The sequence below is a fragment of the Catharus ustulatus genome, chromosome 3 (genome assembly GCF_009819885.2).
Source record: "Catharus ustulatus isolate bCatUst1 chromosome 3, bCatUst1.pri.v2, whole genome shotgun sequence".
NCBI classification, from domain to species: Eukaryota; Metazoa; Chordata; class Aves; order Passeriformes; family Turdidae; genus Catharus; species Catharus ustulatus.
Genome location: NC_046223.1, coordinates 17,946,628 through 17,962,404, shown reverse-complemented (window position 1 = coordinate 17,962,404; position 15,777 = coordinate 17,946,628). Strand labels below are relative to the sequence as shown.

Below are 15,777 nucleotides of genomic sequence, written 5' to 3'. Positions count from 1 at the left end.
GAACAGTGGCTTCTCCTCAGGGTGTTTTGTCTACAGTGGTAGTGTCAGCACAGAGAAGAAAGCAACAAGGTCTAACTGATGGAGTTTGTTAATATTTGGCTGAAATAATCTTTGCAGATCAGGGAAGAATACTCTAGTTAATACTGAGAGAAAGATCACATGAAGGTGAGAATGTTCAGTTATTTTCATTTGGTGTTTGTGTTAGAATGAAGACTGGGCCAAGTTGCACTGGAGTGATAAAGAAAATCAGACTGGAGACTGAGCTCTCAAGGCACTGTATCTTAGATACAGCACAGTGCCTGGTGATAAATTCAGGCAACATTCTCTAAGGCAGAGTCATCAAGGAGTCATGATGGGCATATTCTCATTACAGTGCAGCCAGGGATGACAGTGAGTGAAGAGTCCCTTTCAGACTATGGCCAATCTTGGAGACAATTTTGTAGATTCTTCTCTTCCCAAATGCCAAAAATTCCCTTAAAACTAAACATGACTTGCAGCCTTCCTTTTGCTTTTTGCACACTTTTTTTTTTTTTTATGTTTTCACTGTTCTCAACCTGTCATTTGTGACTATAACCCAAAGAATATATTGATGTATTTTTTTGCTAGACTCTATGGCTCCTATGAAGATCTGCAGATTGGGCAAGTTTCAGAAGCCTTGGTGGATTTTACAGGGGGTGTCAATACAAGGATCAAGCTTGCAGAAGCTCCTCCTGATCTGTGGGCTATCCTGACAAGAGCCACCTACAGCAGATCTCTCATGGGCTGTCAGACACACTTAGGGGTGAGGTTTGGAAGGACATCAAATTACTTTATAACTAAATACCTGTTTCCCTCTGCTCAGCTGGTCATTGTGACTCAAAACATACCAAAGCTGCCACATGTGGTTTTCTGTAGAGGTCACCTACGTTCAACTTTGCTCATGGACTGATTTCCTGATGCTCTCGGCTCCCTGTTGTTATTTTTAAGAACGGGTTTATCTGTCAAAGAAAATATTCTACTATATAGGGACCTACTGCATTTTCCCATTTTTATTAAATAAATTTTCCATTTTTACAGATGGTGCAGTGAGGTACAGACATAGATGGAATAAAGTTATATAGCTAAGACAGAGAGGGGGGTCATTGTGAACATGAATTAAAGTCTTGGCTTCCAAACTTTCTGCTACCACCTCAGCTGTTGGGAAACTCTACCTTTTTGAAAATCAAAACCTAACTTCGTGGACTTCCTTAAAGTGAGATGGTCTCTAGCTGAAGATCCACAATTTAGGAAGGGCCATTAACAATCAACCTTCCAATTCCAAGCATACTGCAAAATCTGGCTCTGGAGCTTTAATTTATATATCTATTTAGTTTTCAGTACTCCATTTGCTTTAAAAGCCATTGCTTACAGGAATACAGTTCTCTGGTATTGCTGTATGACTAGGGATAGAATAAAAGGTTTATTTTCCTTCTGTTACTCTTTCTTGTGTACAGACAACAAAGGTCCTGAAGAATGGGCTTGTTGCTGGCCATGCCTACACAGTAACTGGTATTAGAAAGGTAAGAACAGCCCAAATGTCATGGGTCCAGGTTAATTTGGATATTTAGCAGTTTTTATTGCATTCATAGAGATTCAGCCACTGATCAGAGCAACTGTAGTATCTCCTTCCCAATACTCTTTTCTTAGTCTAAAGCTAAAAGAGATTGTGGGTTTTGTTAAGATTCACATTTTAAGTGTGTCCATTTTAATTTGGAGGCCTTGATGTAAAGGACAATTGTTATGGATTAGTGTATCTCTAAGGGTGGGAATGGTTCATAGGGCTCTGCTGAGACCATCACCTAGAAATGCATCTTAGCTGTTAAGAATGAAAGGACTGACCTTTGGGGCTGCTGGGAGGATGTGCTGAAACTTGGGGATGTGCTTTTTACTTGAGGTAAAAAGGCTTTCCTCTGAAGCCAGTGGAGAGGCCATAGAGAAGTGAGGATGTAAAGGCCAAAATAGGAAAAACTGCAGATAGAACTGTGAGTCAGGGGTGTGGAGCAAGGGAACTGAGCTGTGCTTCTGTGCAGACAGTGCAGGGAGACCCCACTAATCTGCAGAAGTACTGCTTGGACTCCACTTAGGGTATTTGTCTAGAGGTAAGGGACTTGAAATAATATGTGCCAAAGAGTAGGAGCTTATTCCTTCTGAATTGGTGGATGACTGTCTTGTCCAGCCTCAAGAGGAGGTTGACAAGGATGGCAAAGACTGTGTAGGGCATTGGACATTTTGGTGAAAGCATGTTCAGTACCTGTAGCAAGAGATAGTAGGAAGTGCAGAAGTGATGAGCTGGATGAGGCACATCTGTGTCTCTCATAGGAGGAGCAGGAGGAGTTTGTGTGGAGTTTTTCGGCAACATGTCTGTCAGTCTGGATCCTCTGATGAGATGAAGAGCCAGGCAGCCTTAAGAGACTGACCAAGCATGTGGAAACTGTGTGAAGTCAGCTGTTCTGCTGTTGACAAAGCCCCTAATGGGCCTGGTTCCCTCTCTTCCCACCATGGCATTCCAGTTCAGGAGGCATTAATCTGTGTGGTCACCCACTGGGGGGCTGCATTGTGCTGTGCCGTTGCACTGGGATAGGACTTGGATTTCACATGGGTACAAAGTGAGCAGATGTTGGAAAGGAAAAGGAATTTATAGTTGAGCCTTTAGATTAGAAATCTGTCATGTCTCTGGTTTCAGTTTAAAATGTAAGATGAACCACCTTAATCTCTTTGTGGCTGGCATTCAGAGTTGCATGTTAAAAGATTTTTTGTCATCATACTTCCTGGCATCTATGAGAACAAACAACATAATTGTTAATATATGACATAGTACAATGATATAAATCAGATGAGAACTGCTGAGACCTTGGTAAACACAATGTTAATGTTACTGCTTTCTGCAGGTGACCTGTCAATATGGACCAGAAAACCTAGTGAGACTGAGAAATCCATGGGGAAAAATTGAGTGGAAAGGAGACTGGAGTGACAGGTGAGTTTATAAAAAGGAAAGGTGTGACACTGAGCGGAGGAAAGGTTTCTTGGAGGAAAGATGCTGCCATCTTCAGGCATGAATTAATGTTGAGGGCAGCAGCAAGATAACAGTTGCTCGCACAGACCTTGTGGTGTTAAAGGAATGACTCCATAGATTTATATGTCTCAACAGACAGTAGCTGGCCTCACTTCACACATGCAGCCTCAATCAGATCAGTTCTACTTTTCCTTTCACTAAATGCCAGAGGAAACATAATATGATCATGAGACACTGACCACCTTACTGTGATCTGGAGAGCTGTGCAGAAGGCTCTAAAAAAACCCCATGTTTCAGGACACAGTTGTTAATCATGGGAGGGGCCAGAAAAAAGTCTTGCACAGGCTACAAGTTGTTGGAATTAGATAACTAGAAAGGAGTCCTCTGTCCTGGTTGCTCGGGGACATACTGTTGGGCATGAGATCAGAGGAAGCAACTAGTGAGGAAAATGGGCTCTTTATTTTCATCTACCTGTTTTTTTAAACTTTTTTTTAAATTGGGACCCAGGAAAGACAGTGGTTTGCATTCTAGACCATGGGCAACTGTAAACTTGTGTCCTGTTCCTCTTTGAAGTGGAGCATGTTTTTTGCTTCCAAGCTTCACTTCATTCCCTGCACAGTCTGTTTGCTGAGGCTTAGGGCATAGAAAGGAGGGAAGGGAACGGAGGTCATTGGGAATGTGAATGGCTTTCACCTTGTCTGCAGAGCAGTAACTTCTCTGATGCGTGTCTGTCACATAATGACAACACACCAGCTGTTCTGTTGAAGAGCATAATGAGCAACATACTGCAGGCCTGCCTTAGAAACGACTCCCAGCTGCCTCTTGTACTGTCCTAGTCATTCATTCATTATGCCAAACACTCTTCCTATTATGTCTCCTTTGACAGAGAATTAACCAACAAAGCAGGTCTAGATTTTTATATTTGAAGTACTTGGAAGCTGTGTGTTCAAGTGAAGTGATTGGCTGATGGAAAAGGAACATTTCTGGCTTCTGCTGGAGAGAACTGGAGCCGTGTAGCTACATCTCATGGGACTCGGGGTGGTTGTGGAGAGTCTCATGTGGCTGAAGGCAGAGTGGGGGATAAGCATGGAGATATATGGAAGCAGGGATTTGGCCTCTTTTTGTAGAGGAAGGTTATGTCCTCTGTCTTGAATTTGTGGCCACATTTGGTTAGTCACCTCATGTTTTTCCCCTTAGCTCTTACAAGTGGGAACTGCTGAGCCCAAAGGAGAAGATTTTGCTGAGGAAAAATAAGGAGGATGGAGAATTCTGGTAATGCCACAGTCTTGCTTCTCCCCTTTCCACCAGAATCCCTGGGGCTGCACCTGGAACTGAAGCAGCACATTGCCACTGAGGCCAAGGCATAGGTGATGAGCTTTGTAGCAGCCCGTGCTCCTCTCAGCTTGATGCTGTGAGAAGCAGTGCCTGTGCTGACATGGAATGCACTGTTCTTCAGTGCAGGAGTGAGGGAGAAGCGGGCTATTGCTAGGTCTCCTGGGGCTGCTGGAGTTAAAGGACAGCCCCGGGAGCTTTTGCCCTGCCTTTTCTTTTTAGCATAGCTTCGGGAAGCTCTTGTTTGCCTGTTTGTCTGCGGTTTCTCCACAGCTTTTGCCACGAGGTGGCAATGTTGCTGCCCCTGTAATTTCACTGCACTCCCTTTGCTGGCAAGATTATTTTATTCGCTGTTCTACTATCCTTTGCTGAAGTTTTAGTCGTGCATCAGCCACTCCTAGATGCTGCTGTGGAAGCAGACGCTCTCTTCTTTACTGCCTAATAAAATATGAGCATTACCATATGTAACACAGAATGGTGCGGCTTCGAAGTTCCCTGCTCCCTTTTCTTTTTGTTTTATGAACCATATGGACTAAGCTAAACTGCTGACAAGATGTCTCTTGGCACTCTTTTCCCAGGATGTCTCTGCGAGATTTTAAGATTCATTTTGTAGATCTGGTGATCTGTAAATTAACTCCGGACCTGATGAGCCGGGAGGATGGGAAAAAGTGGATGTACTCGTGGAAGAGTGGGAGATGGGTTAAAGGAAGTACAGCAGGAGGAAGTCTGGGATTCTGTAATGGTGAGGGGTGCTCTTTTGGATAACTCTGACTTTTGGATGCTCTGCTGACTCAGTGACCAGCTCCTTATAACCGCTTAACATAAAATTGGTAACAGAAACATGTGCTTCCTGTTTAAGCCTCCGCACAAACATCAGAAATAAGCAGCTGAAAGACTTGGACTGGCTTCTGCTATCACTGAAGATGCACTGCTTGCAAACACAGGGCAGTGGGCTGATTATAGCATGAAATAAGCTTTAGGATCCCAGGATCAATTGCCAGCACTGATCTGCTCTAGGGCATTAAACTTGTCTGTTAAAATTGCATCCTCAGCACCTCCAGGGAGTGTGCTTTAGGTAAAGTGAATAAAATCGTCAGAGGCTCAGCTCTTCTGGAAGCCGAGCAGGTGGAATCTAAAGTCAGCTATCCCATACACCAGGAGTGAGAGAGAAATAGTGATACATCTATAAACAAAATGAGCTCTTAGTTGCATGTAAGCAGAAGTAACAAGTTCCTTGTTACTGAGTCTTTCTCCTGTATTAGATAGTAGTTACACTGCTAAACTTGTAAACTTCACCTTAAAATCAAATTCCTGTGGGGTCTGGAGATCCAGACAGCCTGTAACCTATTCAGTCCAATGCCAGACATCACGTGGGAAACTGGCAATCAGTTTTGTGATGGAAAATGACATAAAAATGTTTTTCTTGTTTTACTTAGGCAACTTTTGGATGAACCCTCAGTACTGGCTGAATGTGTTGCCAGTTGAAGACAGTAAGAAGAGCCCAAGTGCGTGCAATGTGGTTATATCCCTCATGCAGAAACACAGCACCAAACACCGGAACGGAGCCCCTCATCTTTTCATTGGATTTTTACTCTATAAGGTACAAAGAATTGCTTTGCTTTTCTTGCTCTCACCAAACAGGAGAACTCCAGCCCGTGTAGATTGTAGTGATCTGCAGGCTAAGAGTTTTTGTTGTGTGCAGGGTGATCTCTGTTCTTTGCTCCTGCCTGTACCCAGTCTCCTCACACATCAGGGCTAGGCTCCCTCAGGCTCTGTGCCCTCCCTGCTGCCTCTCCAGCATGCTGTGTGTCAGCCTGCAGAGCAGTGAGAAGTGCCTTTTTCTTCAAAGCACATTGGAATTTGTTTTGTTGCCTCTGAGGGTATGTGCATTAGCTGGAAGAGGGTGCCAGGAGTCCCCTTACCTTGGGGCAAGAAGAGCTCTGCCCCCAGGTTATTTCTAACCATGGTAAAATTGTGCCTAAAAGGTGTTCCTAGTATGTGGCAGCTGCTCATGTGTGCATGCTGCTAGCTCCCTGTGTATCCAGAGATAAGTGGATATCTCTAGGAGTGAGAGTTTCCTACCTTTAATTCTCTACTTACCTGAGCACCTTGAGAACCACTCTTCTCCCTTGAACAGAGCCACAGGTCTTGTTGCTGCTGTAAGCTTGCACAGTTACAGAGAGGTGATTATAGGGAAGGGTTTTTGGGTGGAAGGACTGAGGTTTCTGAAGGCAAAGATCCCATGTGCATGTATGTAGCTGCTCTGCTTCCCAGGAAGGACTTGGCTGTGTTTTGTGAGACACAGAGGTCCTGACTGACAGATGCTCTGTTTCTTTTCTTCCTGCAGGTGGGCCTACAGGTGAGTCCCTTGTCATCACTGCTGGTTGTTCTCTGGGGGACCTAGGCTGGTGCACCTGTTAAGACAACACTGCATGTTTGTTGGCTGGACAGCAAGTGACAGTATTTGAATTCAGTGAGGCCCCACATCAAGGCACTACTAACATGGAACCATCCTCTGACTCTACTGAAAAGCAGCCATATCAGGAGAGCTCATTGGCTTTAAGAATGGGCATTAGTTGTTCAGCTTCTGTTCTGGGTCTTCAAAGGTATTAGAAGTAGCATCAACCTTTACCTGATGAGCACTTCATCCCTGCTGCAGTTGTGCCTTGATTCTTGGCTGTGTCGTGGGAGTCAGAGATGCCTTTCTGCTGCCTTCCAGTCTTGGCTTGAGGTGGGAAAAGACCCTGTGTCCCATGCAGGTCAAAGATCTCCTAGGGAGCTCAGGTTCCTGGCTGTCTGATGGTATATGTGTTTTCAGCTTCTTCAGGTCAGCTGTATTTCTAGCATTTTCTTTATCCAAGAGCCTTTTGGACGTGAGAAACTTAAGTCCTTATGAAGTCTCAATTTTTGCCCTGACCTCAGAGGGCTATTTAAAACAGGAAAAGATTTAGCTCATTTTGTCTTTAAAGGGCATATTTTCATATCTTCCACTCCATTACCATTCAAATGAGAGTGGCACCTCTTAAATGAGAACTTGGGCTGGCAAAGATCTAGTTTGGGTATATGGTATGGGCAGCACAATTGTGTTCCTAGTTACTGTAGACTCAGCAACCATAGTTCCTTATAGTAACCATAAGGAAAGATGGCACCCCTTCCTGACTTAAATATCTTGGGCACTATCAGGGCTACCTTCAAGGTAAACTTTCTGGCCGAGGGGGTTCTGAGTGTGACCCTAGCACAGTGCTCTGCCACACCTGAGTGGGAATGGTGACAGCCAGGACTTTAATTTCAGGTTTGTAGTGGTTGCCAAGATCAATACGGAGAGATGGCAAGCTGAGAGCATCTAAGGTATTGGAACTGCTGTCAACAGAGTATTGACTGGAATATAAAAACTTTGAATTTAACATAAGGGGCATGAGGAGGAGTAACCCTGAACCCTTTATAAGAAAGATTGCTCTATTAGTAAGAAAAATACTGGCAAAGGAAGAGGAATAGCATCTCCCCATGAGGCTGCAGAGTAAAATGGCTAAATGTTTTGAGGAACAGCCAAGATCAGAAGGTGACAGTAGTTTTAGCTAGCAGGATTATTTATTGGGCTTGTGTACTGGGCACTCAGTGGCATTAAAATTAGTTCCATGTTGCCTGGATCAACACTTTATCTATCATCCTGTGGCAGAAAAGGGCTTGCAGAGCAAAGAGTGCCAGACAGATCAAGGACACTTGCATGAAGTCAGGATGAGGGCTTAGGTTGCTCATGCAGTATGCTCAGATTACAGGTGTTCTAAAAAATCCTTTGCTACCAGATCCGTAGTGCAAAGGACAAGCTGGGGACAAAGTATGTGGTCCTTGTGGGAAAAGCAGTGTTCTGGCTAGTGATGGGCAGACTCTAGAGCAGTTCCTGCCTGCAGTCATTTGGCAAAGACTTTTGCAGAAGCCACTTTGACAGAAATGGCTTCTCCTCCCCAGTTCTTGCTGCTGTTCCTTACAAGTAGTGTCATCCTTTTAGTAAGCTGCAGGAAACCCAGTCCTTTGTCATATTAGTACTGGGCAAGGTGCTGCATAGTGAGAGCCATCGTGTCCTGGGAGGAGACCGAGTCCTTTGGGCTCTTACCTGCTTGTGCTGTAACACAGGCTGAGATGTGGCACAGGCTGTGCCATGCCTGTGAATCCTCCACATGCCTTTTGTCCATGTGTTCAGCTGGGCCAGAACACGATTGTCTTACCTTTTTTCCCTGAACAGTACCAGGAGAGCAACAGAAAGCTGCCCCCAGGTTTCTTCACCCGACATCAGCCTGTGAACAAGCACCAGGTTTTCCTTGATGAGCGGGAAGTGACTTGTGACTTCCATCTGGAGCCTTGTGTCTATGTGATTGTCCCATGCACCCTGGAGCCTCAGCAGGAGTCTGAGTTCATCCTGCGGGTCTTCTCCAGGAAGCACATTCTTCGGTGAGATGCTGCTGCCCCTCTGCCAGTACCTAATTTCCTGGGAAAGTCTGGTCTTTCTAGTCTAATGGGAGCAGCATAAAGACTTAACTCTGCCAAAAGCAGTACAATCTCTTTCAGAGAAGCTGGCTCTGAATTTCTGCTGCCATAGGATTCTCGGTGGTTGAAGCACTGTTTTTGGCCTTTTCAAAAAAGGCTGAGCTAGGTCCACACAATCCTTGCAGTGTGCTCATGTTTGAGACTGTGAGAAAGATAAGAGCTCTTTAGCTTTTTAGCTCCATTAGTTTGCCAGGAACTTCCTGCTGGCAATATTAGGATGGTTGTACAGAAATGATGCTTTGGATACTTCAAATGCCAGCAGCTTTTGGGGTCCTATATGGATATGAGGCCTTGCCTTACTGCAGCTGTAACACCCAAGAATAAAACACACAGCAAGGGCAGGTTGAGGCCCCATCCAGGCAAGGGGAAGAACACCTGTGATGAGACAAACACAACTCTAAGATCTGTCCTTAATGTCTGCTTTTTTGCATCTCCAGGGAAATGGGTGGGAACACAAGCTTCACCCTCTCTAAGGTGAGTAGGTGGGAGGGGAGTAGGGTGTCTGTGGTTCAATCTATAGCTCTGAATGTTGGGTTTTTACTGTTGCTCTGGCCTTGAGGAGAGGCTGAGGGAGAACATCAGTGCTTGTGTTGCAGCACTTGAAAGCACAGCTTGGGTTTACAGACAGGATCCTTTGGACCAAGGGAACAAGTGCAATCAAATCTGGGGGACAGGCAAAACTTTGGACAGCTTAGTTGCCCTTTTTGCAAACATCTAATGACACCATCTTACTTGCTCTGCAGTCTTTCCTGTTCGTGGGTTTTTGGATACTCATGGTCCATTCTTACATTTCTCTCTGTTCCTTTCAAGCCTTGAACATTTTGAAGGCATTATGGGGCCGTAGCAGTACTATTCCCATGCAATGGCCTAAAGATTATTTTCAAAAGAACTGGTCTCAGTGGCAGTGCATGCACATCTGCAGCTTGTGCTAGGGAATTTATGGCATAGTCTGTTCTCCTGGCATAAACAGGGCCTTTTCTGCTCTCATCTCCTCTGTTGGGCTGTATAAAGGAGAACCAAGATTCTCTCTCTTCTCAGCACAGAGTAAGCCCCATGCTTTGTACAGCTTGGGGTGGGGTGAGAGGAATGTTTCTCCCCACTAAATGTTATCTGAGTATTTCTCTCTGAGAAATAGCAGTTCTGTGATGCAGGGCAGAATCTTAGCAGTGGGCTGTGTTAGTGATGTAACACTGATTGCAGTGGTGGGCAGAGGGTGGAAAGGGCAGGGAATGGAATGCTGTTCTGGGAAACTTGGTTGACAATATTTTTCTTCTGCAAGTTAATGATTTTTTTTTTTTTTTGGTACCTTAAAGGAAATTGTTGATAAGTATGAAGGCAAGATTTGGGAGGATTTCTTCACAAAGCATTTTGAACAGGTAAGTGCTTGCATGAGTAAACTCCTCCAGAGTTATTATGCAGCTCTGTGAAAGTAAAAGCATGTGGATGTTCAAGGGAGGTCTGTGGATGTGTAGGGAGCAGAGAGGGGCTATGGAGAGGAGGTTGGACTCTGTACAGTGATGACTCCACGCAGCAATTTGCCTGTGAAGCTTAGCAATGTGATAGCATTGAGACAGGCACACTTCTCTGTACAGCAGGGTGTCAATGCTGGAACTCAATGTGGATGTGACAGTATCAAGAGGCTCAAAAGGTATTAGGTATTAACTGATGGGCAGAAAGTCCATGAACAAAGGACTGAGCGGGGATATACCCTCTAAGATCACTTTTCCAACAGAGTAACAGCAGAATGGACTACAGAAATGTGACCAGGCTCACATGCTCTGCCTAAACATTAATTCCTGTTGCCTGTGAAAGATTATTTTTAGTGATTTCTCTGGCCTGATTTGGGATGGAGCTGACCATCAGGGGTTCCAATGACTGTGGCGAGGGATGCAAGTGTTTCACCTTTCAGAAAAGGCCGCTGGATTTTACTTAGTATCATACCCTGTATTTGGCAAACTCAATTTCACAAAAACAAATTTGCACTTTTAATAGGAATATTTTGAAAGAAGCTGTTACTAAAAACAAGGACTGCTTTTACTTTTTGCCCCTTATTTAAGGTTTTGGTAATGGTGTGGCTTTCATGTGCTAGAAATGGTTGCATACTGTGAGGTGCTGGTCCTTTGCTGTCAGGATGTCCAAGTACACACAGGGACAGAAGCAGTTACTGTAATTTCTGAAGGCTTCACCCTGGCATGTCTCAATGATCTGAAGGCAGGCTTTTATTTTTGAAGAGTGACATTTTAAAAAATCCTCCAAACAAACAATTGTTGCAGCTTAGTATGACAAGGGGGAGTCTGCTTTGAAGAGTTTGGGTAGAAGTATTCCAAAGTTTCCCTTTTTTTGTTGTTTGTTTGTTTGTAAATGACAAAAAGGGAATGTTTGAAGCAGGTCTCTTGACAGTGTGCTTGATGGGACAGATGGCACTAGGGCTGAAAGGTCTGCATCCTCACTCCATGGAAAATCTGCAGTACTGCATTGATCTGTGTGGAACCCTGAGAACTTAGCCCAGAGCACACTGCAGCTCTTGCAGTCTCAGAATCTTGTCATATTCAAAGGGAATCTTTTATATTGATTTTCACAGTGGCTGGAGTGGGGCCAGAAAAGCAGAGAATGAAGATGGGGCATGCTGGGAAAACAAAAGAGGGAGAAAAGTGATTTAATACTTAGAAAAAATACTAAAATTCTCTTCTGTATCGCAGAATCCTGAAATAAATGCTGTTCAGCTCCAGAGGATCTTGAATAATATATCTTGGAGAAGTAAGTGCTGAGAAATAATGTTTCTGTAAAATAAGCCCTTTCAGAGAAAAGCCTCAGCTCCTGTATCTATTTCTTGAATTCTAGGAAGAAAAACTGGCTTCAGTCTGACTGAGCTGACTCTTCTGATGCCATGTTAGATTTCCAAAGCAAAAGGATTTTCTGGGGTGTGAATCAACATGGCAGAAGTATTATAAGCAGAGCTAATCTAGTTTGAAAGGATGAGGGGGGAGAACAAGCATGGATGCAGATTCTTAATTTGAACCCCAACCCAGCTTGACCTCAGCTTTGATTCTGAAGCTGTATCTCATTTCACCCTGTGCCACTGCCACAGTCTCAGCAGCACCAAACTAGAAGGTGTAGAATACCTGGTCATAGGATTCATGTGGTGAAGGAGGGTCTTGTCTTTACTTCCCTGTGCCTTGTCCATGCTGCTGTTTCTGTTTACTCTTCCCTGCTGTGCATGCAGTGGGCTGCTCCTTGCTCTGCTGTGTTTGGGGGACAGGATGAGGTGCAGATGGCCTCTGTAACCCATGCTTGTGAGAGCCAGGTGAGCCCTGAACTTGTCTCTCTCATGTGGGATCCAGTCTACTGGGGGCAACCCAAAGCACTCCACAGCGTATAATTTGGACCTTGGTAACAAATAACACTACCTGGACAGCGGTGAGCCATTGCAGTGGCTGTTCTCTGGATGGTGACAATGAAATCAGAGATATCATCCAGATTTTCTTCCTGGTTTCTTCGCTGGTAACAATCAATATGCAACATAGAAAACACTCCATCCAGCCATTACAGGCAACAAAGAATACGATTTAAAAAGTTATGTGATGCCTTTTTCACTTAAACTGAATTTGATATTATGTACTCTCTTTTCTACAAAGGTGGACAGGGATAGTTCTTCTTTGTAAGTTGACCCACCAGGCGCTGTCTTATCTGTGAGAAAACTATATTGAACTAGGAATCTTTACTTTCCATAAATTATAAATTTTAAGAATGATTTAAAAATCTTTACAGTACTTGATTCATATTTACTAAACAGGGCTACTACAATATTAAATTAAGGCATCTTGAATTTCTGCAGGGAAGGGGTTGGTGAGTTATGATTCTGTCCCTTAGTCAGTGGAAGGTGCAGACCAACTGTAATCATGATTTGCAGTGAGATTAGACCCTATTTCTGTTACTCTTCATGTAACTTATATATGAACCAGAAGTGCTAAGCTTTGAGGCAGCATAATGCTTTCATCAGTGCCTGTACTTTTAATTATATTAACAGAGCTGGCAGTGTGTCTGTGAAAGAGAGGGACACAGAGATGTTTAGTACAAGAGTTTCAATTAATCTGCAGTGCTGTTCCCCAAAGCTCTTCAGGTCAAGTGACTTTGCTCAAGGTCATGCAGTAAATTCTGTTTGGGATTAGAGCTTTGGATGTCCTTTTCCTTCCATTTTCTCTAATAGTTGAAGATAGTGTACCATATTTCATTCTATATTACATGCCTGCAGGGAGCTCATATTGGATTTTCTGAGACTAGTAGAATCCATCCTGTTGCCTCATATTTTTATCATCATAAATGATATATCTTCTCAAGTGGGTGTAAAGTTTCACACAGGCTTTGGGGCCTGAGCCCTCTCAAGTAAGGGGGAATTTTGTGAGAGTCCATTTTTCTGAGAGATATCCAACGACTCCCCAAAACAATTTTTTTTTTTCTCTCCAGATTCACAGAGTTTTTGCCTGAATTTCAGTCTGAATTCCTGCCAGGCTATCTTGGCACTCCTGGATGTATCCTTGTCGTGAGTGATTCTTCCAACCTATGCAATACTTTACCAGAGCATTATTTCTTCGGCCAGACTGGGTGTTACTGGGATTTCTTTACCACCAGGACATGACCCTGCTTATTGAACTTCTCACCCTCCATAATAACAGTTCAGCTGAGACAGAATGGAGCTGGTTTGGGAAAGGGTTGATTCCTACCACTTCTGAAATCAGCAGCCAGGTTTCCATTGACTTTAGTGGGAGGAGGATGAAGTCAATAAATAGGCATGTGGGGTAAAAAATCATTATCCTCATAATTGTATGGATGTTAGAGTGGCTGCAAGTTTTTGGGTTGTTTGGGTTTTTGGTTTGGTTTTTTTTTCTTTTTTCATTTTTTAATACATGTAATGGGTGCTTTCTAATGTTAAATTGAGATGTTTTGACCTTAATTCTCCCCCTAAGCTGAATGCCACTGGCACACTGAGTATCCAGGAATTCAGAGTCCTGTGGAAAAGACTGCTTTTCTATTTGGTATGACAATAGTTTCTATGCCACCTTTCAGTATCTCCCTGCTCACAATCTCTTTGGTGTCACCTGTGAGGTTTTGGGTGGTTTGGTTTGTTTAAAAGTTTTGTTTAAAACAGGAAGTTTTTCAGAAGAGAGACACCAACAGATCAGGAAAGCTTGACCTTGTGGAACTGCAAGCAGCTGTACAGGAGACAGGTGAGCCCACAGCATATTTTGGCAAGTCTCATATTCTTGCCTATGAAAGCTGAAGAAAAGTACAGGGCTGGGAAACATCTCGATAACGGCATGTAGAGCCCAGGAGTAGTGGAAAACATTATAGTTTGCATGGCCTTGGCTGTCTCTTCTTCCTTGTTTAACTGGGTTAACACAGCTAAAGAAAATTATTTTGCCATGGGATGGGCTGCCCACTCTTTTCTCAGTGTGGTCTCACACTGAAAGTTGTCTGAAACAGAAGTGTCTGCTTATTTCAGGCCAAATTTTTAAATCCCTTCCTGTGTGTTGCTAATTGAATTTTAAAAGATTTTGTGGGGTTGTGGGGATGCAGGCCTGATCTAGCTCCTATTAAATTGCTGCCTCTGCTGAAAATGATAGCTCAGGGACCAAACCTGGAAGTGTGGGAATTGCACGGAGGCTATAGAGGTGCCAGACTTCAATAATGCAGTGTCTGAAGCTTGATCTAGAAATGGAAGATGATAAATGTAGGTCCAAATACTGACTCTGTTGCTATTGCTGGGTGTTGTGTGGGGGCAGGTGCTCAGTCTTGTAACTTCTTTTGCATATTTACACCTTAAATATCATTCCTCTTTTTGGTGTATGTTCACCCAGTTCATCTGAGTCAGTGAAAGCACAGTGAGAAACCCAGGCAGACCTCTGCTAAAGCAAACTAAAATCCCAGGCCATGAATAGAGAATGCTTCTGTTCCTTGCAAATGCTGCTGCTGCTTGACATTGGGATTGATGCTTTCTGTATGAGCTTCCTCTGGATTTTCTTTTTCACGTCCTTTTCCTACCCTCTTGGGAATATTGCTCTTAAACCCAGCTGCTGCTCATATTACCCTCATATCCTATTAGCAAAAGAGGCCTATTTGTATTTCATTCCAACTCTGGAAGGACTGTAAGTATAGGGGACCAGACCTGAACACTTTAAAATTTGAAGAAGGTATCTTCATGTAGAGATCTCATTTGGGCTGGCTAATATTTGATTATCAGGTGTGAAAAACAAAGCTGTTGGAGAAAGGATGAAGACCACTCAGTTGTGCCATCTCATTCTGTTTACCCTTTTTTCCCCCCTGTTTTATGTAGGCATTTCACTCAGCAATGAAGTCTGTAATTTGATGGCAATCAGATATGGTGACCCTGGCCTACAGATCAGTTTTGAGAGCTTTGTTTGCTTCATGCTTCGAGTGGAGATCATGGGAGGTGAGGCTGGTGCTCCGTGTCTGGCCAGGCAAGCTGGGCTGCCAGCTGAGCCATGGCCCCTCTGATGCTGTTCCCACTGGCAGTGGCAAGGTCAAAATTGCAGAACTGGATTTCTGAATTCAGCAAGAATAATCAGTTTTAAGTAAGGGACAGATACAGAGGAAGCCAAGCTCTCTTTACCTCCCCACCAATCCCTTCCTACAGACAACCAAACTGTACATATCAGAGTGGTTAAGCTTTCTGTACATTTGCACCAGCCTTCTGTAGGAAGAGGTAGGCAATATACAGATGAAAATTGCTTGTTTTCCATGAAGAAGACAGCCTTAAAATACACATTTTCCAGGAAGAATAAAGTTTTGAAATATGTCTTTGGTGGACTGCAGTTTGATGAGACAGCTGATACTTGGGTCACACTGTAGATGCT

The 15,777-nt window shown here is 43.7% G+C and overlaps 1 protein-coding gene across 1 annotated transcript in view; it reads left to right on the top strand.

The window, feature by feature from the left end:
* LOC116994621 (calpain-14-like) overlaps nt 1-15,777 on the top strand; it is a 30,002-nt gene that overhangs the window by 12,587 nt on the left and 1,638 nt on the right. Inside the window, exons 9-23 of the mRNA XM_033056462.1 lie at nt 607-781; nt 1,473-1,538; nt 2,907-2,992; nt 4,229-4,303; nt 4,942-5,105; nt 5,800-5,963; nt 6,711-6,722; nt 8,604-8,809; nt 9,343-9,379; nt 10,219-10,281; nt 11,605-11,662; nt 13,370-13,434; nt 13,870-13,938; nt 14,052-14,130; nt 15,237-15,353. Coding sequence (XP_032912353.1) covers nt 607-781; nt 1,473-1,538; nt 2,907-2,992; nt 4,229-4,303; nt 4,942-5,105; nt 5,800-5,963; nt 6,711-6,722; nt 8,604-8,809; nt 9,343-9,379; nt 10,219-10,281; nt 11,605-11,662; nt 13,370-13,434; nt 13,870-13,938; nt 14,052-14,130; nt 15,237-15,353 — 1,436 coding nt within the window. The remainder of the gene's footprint in view (nt 1-606; nt 782-1,472; nt 1,539-2,906; nt 2,993-4,228; nt 4,304-4,941; nt 5,106-5,799; nt 5,964-6,710; nt 6,723-8,603; nt 8,810-9,342; nt 9,380-10,218; nt 10,282-11,604; nt 11,663-13,369; nt 13,435-13,869; nt 13,939-14,051; nt 14,131-15,236; nt 15,354-15,777) is intronic.